The sequence below is a fragment of the Theobroma cacao genome, chromosome 6 (genome assembly GCF_000208745.1).
Source record: "Theobroma cacao cultivar B97-61/B2 chromosome 6, Criollo_cocoa_genome_V2, whole genome shotgun sequence".
In the NCBI taxonomy this organism is placed as follows: Eukaryota; Viridiplantae; Streptophyta; class Magnoliopsida; order Malvales; family Malvaceae; genus Theobroma; species Theobroma cacao.
The window spans coordinates 15,218,470-15,230,425 of NC_030855.1; the positions used below are offsets into that span (position 1 = coordinate 15,218,470).

The 11,956-nt window shown below is 34.7% G+C and overlaps 1 protein-coding gene and 1 pseudogene across 1 annotated transcript; both read left to right on the forward strand.

Moving 5' to 3' along the window:
• Nucleotides 2,148–4,189, forward strand: LOC18595836 (probable 2-oxoglutarate-dependent dioxygenase AOP1). The gene is made up of 3 exons (XM_018122805.1): nt 2,148–2,533; nt 2,927–3,251; nt 3,723–4,189. The coding sequence occupies exons 1-3, from the start codon at nt 2,148–2,150 to the stop codon at nt 3,969–3,971; spliced, it is 960 nt and encodes a 319-aa protein (XP_017978294.1). The 3' UTR covers nt 3,972–4,189.
• LOC18595838 overlaps nt 6,045–11,956 on the forward strand; it is a 52,808-nt pseudogene continuing 46,896 nt past the window's right edge.

The window sequence follows — 11,956 nt, forward strand, 5'->3', positions numbered from 1 at the left end:
CTCAATTGATACTCATTAATAAGATTTCTCATGCTCTTCCACCGCTCATTTTCCTAATCAAAAACCTACCTTCGCAGAGGAATATCCCAAACCCATCTCTCATCCACCCAATACCCAAACTCAACAATTCTACCGCACTTATTCCTTGCAAGCGCAAAAATCCTCAAGAAACTTTAGGCCAAGATGACACCCTTAATCCACTCATTTGACCAAAAAAGGTGTTTCCTCCATCGCCAATCGTAAAAGCAATATTAGAAACCACCTGCAAGTGAAACTAGGTAAGAGGAAAAAAGGGGTTAATAATTTTTTTTACACAAAGTAGAAGCTCTCCTGTTAACTCTCATATTTGGCAAGAGCAAAGAATGGTCACTTCCAACTTTGTCAGCCACAACCTCTCTCCACAAGTTGTCTTTTCATCCTCATATCTCAATATCCACTTGTTCAACAAAACACGGTTTTTAACCTCCATATCGATGATCCCAATGCTTGCACACTCTCTGTAATTACACACTTCCTCCCATTGATATAATGAATTTTTCTCTTGTTTTCAGCTCCTCCACATAAAAGCCTTCGCTGAATTTTCTTCAACTCGTTCTTAATGTAACAAGGCATCTGAAACAAAGACATGTAGAATATAGGGAGGCTCGTTAACACTGTTTTGAGTAAGGTAACTCTCTTGCCCAATGACAACAATTTCGCTTTTCAACCAGCGAGCTTTGCCTCCACCCGTTCAATAATGGGTTTCCAAATTCAAGTCATGCAACTAAAACACTGAAACAGCAAGGTAATGCCTAAGAAACATAATCAACAATAATACTGCCAAGTGCCCAATAGGTTCAAAACACGAGAGAAGCAAAATTCTTGGCATTGAAACCAACTCCAAAGAGTCATTAACTAAAATTATGATTATAAAATTTTAGATAATTTTCAGGCTAAGGTGGTTGCCACTTGTGTGTTTTTTCATCACTGCAGAGGGATTGACCAGTTTCAGCAATGCTGTAAAGCGTCCCTACATTTTCCAAGGAAACCTTTTGGATGCTTGTGATGGTTTGCAATATTCTCGCCAATTGAAGTTTATTTTATTTCTTAAATAATCATCATATGTTGCTTAACGTGTATAGATGGTTTTGTGCTGATTTGGTGCTAAAGTCACATGCATTCTTCTTAATTTCGGTCCGTTCTGTTTTTCTTTTTTTTTCAAAGTTCATTAGAAATATGGCTTTAAATCTAAGTCAAACAGAAAGCAGATCGAGTCAGTCTGGTTACCTGCCTGAAAGTGAACATGTTGTTCAGCACAGATGAACATGTGATACAGTTTCTGGTTAATTTTAACTTTTAATCTTAATTTTAGCCACCAAAATTTTTACTTTCATGTTGCTTTGTAAGAGTCTGGTTTCTGGCAATATGAGCTGGGTTTGCTTCTCTAACGTCATCGATGCAAAATTGCCGGTTCAATCTAACTACAAAAAAAATTCTTTGTATATTTATTTATTTATTTTCCATCCACCTTAAGTGTCCAATGGCATTAAGTAATTAATATCGTACCTAGCTCTAACCAACTTGACCTTTAAATAAACAAAAAAAAAAAACAGTACTTAATAGAAATTAGAAAGAAAACAACCCGAGAAGCCTCGAAATTTGTATATCATCACATAATAAAATGTAATTTCCCCCTTCAACTATAAAAACGATGGATATTGAAATTAAAATAAAAATAATAGTTAGCTTAACAGCTTAGCAGTCGCTATTTTAAGATCATCATCCGTAAGAGAACCAACCTTAGGCCCAATCAGCAGCAATTAAATATATATATATATATATATCTTCTTCCTTTTTAATTATGAAATTGGGAGTTGACTTTAGTAAGTTGTTTGTAACCAGCTCATACAAGTGATTTCTATTACAAAGAATCTCTTTGCTGAGGAATTAATGTTATGCCTAAAATAACACCTGATCATTCAAATTTGACCTTCCTTAAACATGCCAATAAAGAAAGAAGAAAACAATAAACCCACGATCGCTCATTTGTCCCCTAACAACTGTGTTAATAGAAGCATCAAATTAACTATATAAGTAATCTAATTAAAATGGTAGCTTAATTAAGGCAAAGAAAGTATCTACATCTGCCATTGTTTGTTCACCTCACAATGGGAGAAGAAATAAGCTGTGAGACACCACTTGGGCTTTCAATCATAGATTTCTCAAACAAAGACCTAAAGCAAGGCACCCCTGAATGGGATTCAGTGAAAATTCAAGTCCGGAAAGCGCTTCAAGAATTCGGCTGCTTTGAGGCTTTGGTCGATGAAGTTCCTCCAGAGCTTCGGGAGGCAGTATTTGGAGCATTGAAAGAGCTTTTTGACCTGCCGTTGGAAACCAAAATGCTCAATGTTTCCGAGAAGCCCTATCATGGATATCTCGGGGTACACCCTGAAAGGTCGCCACTGTATGAAAGCTTTGGCATTGAAGATCCAAACATCGAGAATGTAGAAGGCCTGTCCAACATCTTGTGGCCGGAAGGAAACTTAGCTTTCAGGTTCATAACAACTTGATTCCTTCTACACAGTTTAAATTGAAATCATTTCGCACTCTAATTTTCAGAGCAAATATTTACCAAACTTTTCATTCTAAAAAAATCCAAATATTTATTTTTCTTTTTTAAACTGTTTCAAAACTATATTCGCTTTTCTTTTTTAAACACTTACCTTTTCTTTGCTTCATATAATTTTTTAATAATTTTTTTATATCTTTTGGTAGTAAAATTTATATTTTATCAATGTTATAAATAAAGAGAATCATATATAAGTACATTTTAAATTCAAAACCGAAAGAATTTAAAAAGTCATGTTAACTATTATTTCATTCGCAATTCCTAAGCATTAGATTAGATATATTTAAATGTATTAATTTCTTCCTTTTCGTTTGGCAGCAAACCGATACATTATTTAGCGGAGCAAGTATTGGGATTAGAACGAATGGTTAGGAGGATGATCTTGGAGAGCTTAAGTCTTGAGAAATACATGGAAGAGCACATGGACTCGAATTATTACCTTCTTAGACTCATGAAATATAAAGGGCCTGAAACCACCGAGGCAAAGCTCGGACTCTATGGTCACACGGATAAGAATATTATGACCATATTGTACCAAAACAACGATGTTCATGCATTACAGGTACGAGCCAAAGATGGCGAATGGATACACGTGAAGCCCTCTCCACGCTCTTTCATCGTGATGATTGGGGATCCTCTCAAAGTAAGTCCCTTCAATTCTCTTTTCGAATACCTACGTAAAAGAAAAGACCAAAAAAAAAAGTAAAGAATTATAATTTCATTTTTATATATAATTAAGCAAAAAAATACTAATATAAGATGCTAAAGAATAATCGAAAATTTTAACTCTAACACCGTACCAAAAAAAAAATTCTTTGCTTTCATATATGTTGTCACTTTTGTTCTTAAATGTTGTCCCAATCAAATGTGTCACTCTTCAACATTATTCTTAATTTATTCTTCTGTCATAACTACTAAAAAGTAATGACACCCATTAAAGAAACACAACGTTCCCATATTATCCTTTTCCCTTTTTAACTCCTTAAACTACTAGCATAAGTTTGTTTAGCTAGTTTTGGAATTCAATCCTGTGCAATATGTACAAGTAGATTAAAGAAACAAACAGACGGTTGTTGTACTGATATAAAGTTTTGAACGAAATAAAATTTTGCAGGCATGGTTAAATGGTCACATGCACTCTCCTTTTCATCGTGTGATGATGAAGGGAAATGAGACAAGATTCTCAACGGGACTGTTCTCCATCCCAAAAGCCGGCTACACAATAAAGGCCCCGGAGGAGCTAGTGGATGAACAACATCCCTTGCTCTTTAAACCCTTTACCTATGATGAATTTTTGGGATTCCTTTACACCGAGGCAGGCCAAACTGCTGAATGCGCTCTTACAGATTATTGTGGTGTCTAGGTTTATGAATTTGGCTTTAACACTATTTCATCATTGATATTTTCAGAACCTTGACTTTTACGTAATTTACATGTAATGTGGGTCAAAATAAGAGTCAAAGCAAGCGGAATTGTGTAATTTAACCAAAACTTACTGCTAGCTGTTAAATTATTTGTTTATTTATTTCCCCGTAGAAGATTATAAATGTCAGATGTATATGTATTATATCAAAATTGCACGCTAGGGTGACTATTGCTTTCTTAATAAATTTAATGTTTCGCTTGTAATTATATATATTTATTCTAATTTTAAAGCTAACTTGTGTACTAGGAAAGTAATAGTTACTTTTTTACAAATTGATGATCATTCGGTATGACGATTTTTAGATCAATTAATTTATTTTTTTTTTATTTTTGGAGCTTTTTGAGTGAGGATTTGCCCGACCTCACACTTTGGTGCGCTGATAACCATAAATTGGCCTCAATTTGTTTGTATATGCTTAATTTTCTCAATTTGTACGCAAAAAAGAAACTCCGAAATTAAAGATCCAAGAAGAAGGTAACAAATGTAGTTAAAACACCATGGTAGATGTTATCCTCCAATGGGAAGGTGCCATACCAAATCGATAATCGTTATGAACAGTGTGTTAGATTTGTACAGTATTCAATATGATGCCAAGCCATGTGTGGACGAAAGTTTGTGAGTCAAGGATCTTGGGGTTTATTTGGTCTTTAATGTATGTGTACATAGAAAGTTGAAGTTGCCATCTTCCATCAGCTTTGATTGGAAAAGAAAATGTTCATTGTACTTAACGAAGTACTCCGATTGAAACTCATTAATTTGCTAATGTTTTGATTTATATATTATATCTTATGTTTGATATATGCAATAATAAGAATAAAATATAGGAACTTTTATCATATGCTCTGTTTAGTATAGGTATATAATTAAATACTTTCTCCGTTTCATTTTTGTTTTCATATTTCTCTATTTTCAAGTTTCAAAAATCATGTCATCTTTCCTTTTTTTTTTTATGAACATTTACTACTCTCATTTTTTTTATATTTTTAAACCTTTTTATGGTTTTTTTACTTGTTGGTATTTAATTTCTTTAAAGCACTTTTTGACATTAAAATCAAGAAAAAAAATCAATTTTATAAAGGCATTTGAAATTTTTAATATGGAATACACCAACTTCAAATTTTTTTTATTAAACTCCATAAAAATTAAATTGGAAACAATAAAAATGAAAGAAAGGAAATATATAGCAAGAGGATTTTCTTTTTTTTTTTCTCATTAGTGAAAAAACACCTGTTCTTAGTCCTTGTACCATTTGTACTAAATACACTTCTTTTGTTTGGAGCAATATGGTATATGTGTTTGGGATTCTAGAGCACAATCGTATTATATTAAAGTAATTTTTAATTTTTTCAATAGAATTGAAAATCGCATCCCAAACTAATGATGAATTATTCAATTCCAAGTAAATGAAAAACACAAATTATAATTAAGTATGTATAATTTATTCATATTGTCTTCCACATATACCAATTAATTAATTAATTATATATATATATATATATATACTTGATTTTTTTATCACTTATAATAAAATAGAAAAAAGGTTAGGGAGCTCGAGAAGAGCAAGGGAAACAACAAAAAGCAGGGGTTGTATAATTACAGCCACCAAAATGGCAGCGGCATCCCATGACTCAAGTAACTCAACCTCGGCCAAATAACAAAAATCTCAACTTGATTCCAAGACTGAAATAGAAGCTAAGAAGGAACCCTGCCGAAACAAAACTAGACTAACAGCCCGCAAGAATCTAAAAAGAACTCCATAGGCAAACTGGCAAGATAGCAAACTCAACATGAGCAATGCCGGGCGAACAAGCAAAACAAGAAGTTAATAAAAAGAAAAATCGAAACGAATAATTGATTCTATTTCATTTACAAAGAAACTAATTAATAAGAAAAAAAAACCCCACAATGATTTATTTGTCTTCTAATAACACATGCAGCAACAAGCATCTATATATGGGACTGTATATGAATCATATAATTCACTCAAAATGCTTAACGTAAACGCTTGATTAAGTACAAAAGGGAGAAAGAAATGGGCTCTGAAACCCCTTTGCAGCTTCCAGTCATAAATTTCTCAAAGCAAGACCTCAAGCCAGGATCCCAGGAATGGGATTTGTTGAAAAGCCAAGTCCGCCAAGCACTTGAAGAGTATGGTTGCTTCGAGGCATTGTTTGACAAAGCTTCCTTGGAGCTTCGAAATGCAGTGTTCGAAGGCCTGGAAGAGCTTTTTGACCTCCCTTTACAAGCCAAAATGCTCAATGTCTCCGACAAGCCTATATTGCACCACATCCTAATGCACCTCTATATGAAAGCATTGGGATTGAGGATCCAAACATCGCTGAAAATGTAGAATCTCTTACTAACAGCTTTTGGGCCCAAGGAAACACAAGTTTCAGGTTCACAACTTTCTAGCTTTTTCCTTTTTTTTTTTTAATTTCATTGGCAAAACTATGGTGTTTATGTCATTTTGTCTATGCTATTAGTCTCTAAAGAATAATTAATCTACATTTTGCAGTATAAGTATACAATCGATTGTAGAACAAGTATCGGAGCTTGAACAAATGGTTAGGAGGATGATTTTGGAGAGTTTTGGTCTTGAGAAATACATGGATGAGCACATGAATTCCACGAAATACCTTCTAACATGAAATACAAAAGCACCACATACAACTGAGAAAAAGCTTGGGTCCAGAGATCACACAGACAAGAATATAGTCACTGTATTATGCCAAGGTATTGAAGGGTTGGAGATTCCATTGAAAGATGGTGAATGGATCACTGCGAAACCGGACTCTTTAACTGTCATGATTGGGGATTCTCTCTATGTAAGTTACTCTTCCTTTCTCATTTTTACAAGTTTATTGAGAGAAAAGGAATTACTTGAGAACTTTTTTATTTAAAAGCAAGGGATTTTCATTAAAAAAATGGAAATCGAAATACAGCTAATAACTTTTTTTTTTTTGGAGAAAAGCAAGATGTATTATTGCTGGAAAAGGTGTAAAAAGGTCAAACCACAACCCAAATCCCATGAGGGGTGGAGATTGACAACAATAGGACCAGAATTTTAGAACAAACAATACCTCCCTAGCAACAATACAAACAGAACAAACATCAACCGCCAAAACAACGGCCAAAGACAAAATTCCAGAACTGCAATCCCCCTCAATTACAAACCGTGAACTCACTTATCAACTTAACATTTAGTTCCTCAGCACAAAACCAAGAATAGTCAGCAATCGCAAGTTTTTTTATAGTCATCAGCAACAGTTTAATCCATCATAACAAAAACAGAGACGAGTTATACATTCCATGGGCCTCCCACCACTCCTTCTCTATGTGATCAACTCCCACCACCAACGATTGTTAGCCCAAGTCCCCTTATCACCAGTCAAGACCCCACCAATGACCGCCTATAAAAAAACACTAGGCACAGCACAGAAATTGAGGACAGCACACTCGTATAGCTCACAAGTCATTTGCACTTTGCAACCAGAATCACAAAACTCGATAGAAAAACAATTCAAAGAAACTCAATGATGAGTTATAGATGGCATCCGGAACCAGTAAATGCATCATTGATTCACACATGATGCTGACTACTAATTTCCTGCACCACCATGTGACCAATTCAAAAGACCTTGCACAATAGCACCACCAAAGCCTCCCACTTGCCAATGCTAACAGTCCAGATATTCCTGATAGAACTCAACAAACAAAGCCTAGAGATATGAGTTGCAACTAGTTCCAGGTGAAGTAGTTTGTAACCCCAACATCACATGAATTTAATTGAAAATCAAAAGCAGATCTTGTGCTCGTTCAACCCCAGCTTTTGCAAAATTTTGATTTCGAAGCTGTTAATTTTTAGAATAAAAAGTCTCATCTCCACGACGAAGATGCAGTATTAAGTACCCACTTAATAACATTTGTGGAGTTACTCGCGATGATGAGGTTGTGACAGTTAACCCAAGTGGATACCGCGAAAACCATGAAGGCTTCTCTTATAGCAAGTGCTCGACAAGGTTTGCATCTCCCATTCTGGTTGGCTTTGAAAAGAAAACCTTAATTAAACCATGTTCATCTCAATGTACACCACAAGTGCTTGTTTTTCTCTGGTACCATTAATTGCTCCATCCACATTGGACTTGAGGTGCTCATTTTGGAAGGCATTTTCATAAGACAATTTACTTTATCATTATGGGCTTATTCGTTGCTGATGTAAGCATATAAAACCTAAACATATGAATAACCAAATAGTTTTCCTTCGGCCATTTGGACTTGGCACACCAAGCAATTCTAAGTTTTATTGGTTCAAACAACTGCATCATATTACATGCATGCCTTCCCATCAAACACAATCTTGTTTCTATACAGCCAAATGAATTAGACAAATAGTAAAGAAAATCATTCTCTATATCTTTAATCTCTCTATATTAGTGAAGGTGACATTACATGCCAAGAAAAACGGAATAGCTTCTCTTGGAGTCCAATTGATCTCCTACGCATCACGCCAAAGTGTCCAAATTCTCCAAGACTCGCGACATGTGAAGATGTGACAATTAACCGTCATCGCCTCCTTATTGCATCGGACACGTATTGCTGAATTATTGCCCAGTAACCCCTTTTTCTAAGAAACTCTTCTTTTACTGCCACTTTTCCTCTAAGCACATACTAAATGAAACTTCCACTTCTGAGGGAGTAAGACCCATCCACACCATCTTCTATAGTGTCTTGTTTGCTTCATTCTTACCCAAGACTATTTTGCAAAAAGAGTTCGTAGAGCAGACAATGCTAGCTGACCTTTTCCATATGAGTTTGTTTTCTAGAATCTGATCAGGATAAATTAAAGTCCTTGAGACATTAAAAAAATTGTGTCCACTGTCTCCCTTCCCAACCGCAAACTCTCCTTATTAGAGCAATATTCCATTACCATACGTTGTTCACCCATGAATCAAACTCGTTTAAAGTTCCATATTCATTAACTACAAAAGAAAAAATTTCTTGGAAATGTTGAACGGAGAACCATGCCTTTTATCCATTCGTCATTCTAGAACGAGATATTGCTTCTGTTGCCAACCGCAAAGCGTATACCTACATTCACAAAAGAAAAGTAGTTGCCATTAGAAAAAGTGGGCTGATGATATTTTTCCTTAGTGAGCAGACCCTCCACTCTCTCTAGCATAAAAGGACAAGGCTTGATGAATCTTCCTCCACTATGACTTTTCTCCAAAGATTATTCCACTCAGCACCATATCTCTCGATCCACTTATTAAGGAGCAGTATGTTCTTTAATCGGAGATCAATAATTCCAAGACACTTACCATCTCTATAATTGCTAATGGATCCCTAGTCCACAAGATTCTACCTAGTATAGACAAACACCATAAAAGTCGTCTTTGTATTTCGAATCTTTTTTTACCTCTTGCGTAATCTGAAAAAGTGACGTATATTAAATGGCAAAGCTTGCCAACATTGCCTTAATTAGTCCCACAAAACCCCTAATAGATAACGTTATCGACTTCCAACTAGCTAACCGAGCTTCCAATCTATCAATCACAGATGGCCAAATGGATCAGGAATTTTACTTAACCCAAGAGGTAGGCCTAAATAAGTGGTTGGTAGTGAACTGACCTTGCAGAAATCAATTCGATCCATGACTATAATGCTTCCTCTTCTATCCCGGTTCCAAACAAACTACTTTTATTGAAGTTAGTCTTCAAACCTGACAAAACTTGAAAACATCTTAAGATTAATGTTGATTAAACTATTAATCTTAAGTTTACAAGTGAAAGATCACTAAGCCATTACCACTAATACCAATCCCTTCACACAACCCTATATCCATTACTATGTACATGAGGATATTAAATGCCTCAATTACCAAGTTAAATGAAAATGGGGATAATGGGAACTCTTGTCTTAACCTTTTCCTAATCTTGAGCTATCTAGTAGGTGTACCATTTACAAGCATTTAAATGGACATTGAAGAGATACATGCCCTTATCCATCTATGCCATTAGTCTCCAATACTAATCTTATGAATCATCATTTTCAAGAAATTTTAATCGACATTGTCATAAACCTTTGCAAAATCCACTTTGAGGAAAACATCATTGCTATTACCCTTACTCAAGAAATAAATAATCTCATTAATGATCAAGGTGCAGTCCGTAATCTATATACCTTTAATAAAAGTGAATTGATTTCTCCTCGACAATCTTTTTCACCACATGTCTTAATCGATTGGCTAGGACCTTAGAAACTATCTTGCACTTATTACCCATTTACTCACTCAACACCTCCAAATTAGTACATTTTGGAATATGTTAGTATATGCCCTTGAGCTAATTAGATTGGTCAAGAAATATATATTGTCATTTAATGCATATTTAATAGCATAACTATATGTGTTAGAGGTTTTCCTTTATGTTGTGCAATAATAAGGAGTTGTTAAGTGTTAATTAGATGAAGCCCATGGAACATAAAGGCCTTGCAAGAGAATTGTAAAGTTGTTACAATTGTGAGATCACTATACATTAAAGCCATATTCCTAAAATTGTTCCTAGTCATTGTATTGTCAAGACAAGGAATTGACAATGTTCAAAGACTAGTACATGTTAAGCCTCCTTACTTAGGAAGTAAATTGTCACGACCCGGAACCTTCCTCAGGCCCATGACAACCGTCGCGATGTCCCAATTGACACTCATTATCCGGAATGCCAATCGAAACCCCGCAAGGCTAACGAATCAGTTTCTTACCTTTTCTGTGAGCAATCGTTGTTAAATATCGAGTTTTAAGAAAATATAAACTATTTTAGATCAAAAACAATCAAAATAAAATTTTCGCCACATAGGGGTATTTTGGTCATTTTTACCAGAAAATTTCGAAACCTGATAAAGATACAACGTATGGTAGAAAAATATCCACTGTCGGTTAAAATTAAATTTTTATAATCTAAATCATTCATTTAGAGTGAAAAGTTGGCTAATTAAACTAAATAAAAATATTTGATAATATATTTCATTTTCTTATAAAACAATTTTTATAGACCTATACATAAATAATTTTTGTAGTGTAAGAATAAAATAAATTCATACATACAATAATTTCCAAAGTTATAATGTACAATAATAATTACAATGAAAAGTGGCCCATAAATACACCAAATATTGGTGATAGTAACCTACTGTCTGTGGGATAGAGGGGTCAACTGGAATCCTCGACAAAATCGGATATCTACAAGCTACCACAGGCCTGAAATGTTTGGAAAGGAGGTGGGTGAGATTTTGCAATCCTAATGAGTAAACAGACATTATCATAAATATCTAAAGGCGAGTAAAATGAAGGCAAGTTTAAACAACAAATCACAAACCATTTCATAAAGTTTTCAATTTCTTTCTTAAGCCATAAAACATTTGTAATTTGCCAAAACAGTTGTCAAGGCTTATAACCTTTATTAAAAACATGGCTCAAGCTAAAATCTAGTCCTCGAGGATACCTTGGCCGAGGCATCTAATAGAGTCCGCCAAGGTTGTTAAGATATTTACATGTTAAACACATTCTAGTTTTAAAAACAAGCCGTTCCTTGACGTTGACCGAGTTACACATTCACGTGGGGGCTCGACGTGAAGTGAACTCTAACACTACCCCGGGAGTTATCCTCATCGCCTCTACAACCGGAGTAACTATGCAACCGGATTTACCGTACCCTTCTAATAGGCAATCCACGAAAACCCGTCACTGCAGTGACTAAACTCACCAATTTTAATAAAATTTCGACAGTATAACGTGATTTTTATTTATTTATCCAGCCTGCATAGTAAAAGACAGCTTACATTCTATTCCCAATGCAATTATAAAATATAGCCACATATACTCATATATCATAAGCCATTCATAAGAAAATATATTTTTCAAGACAATT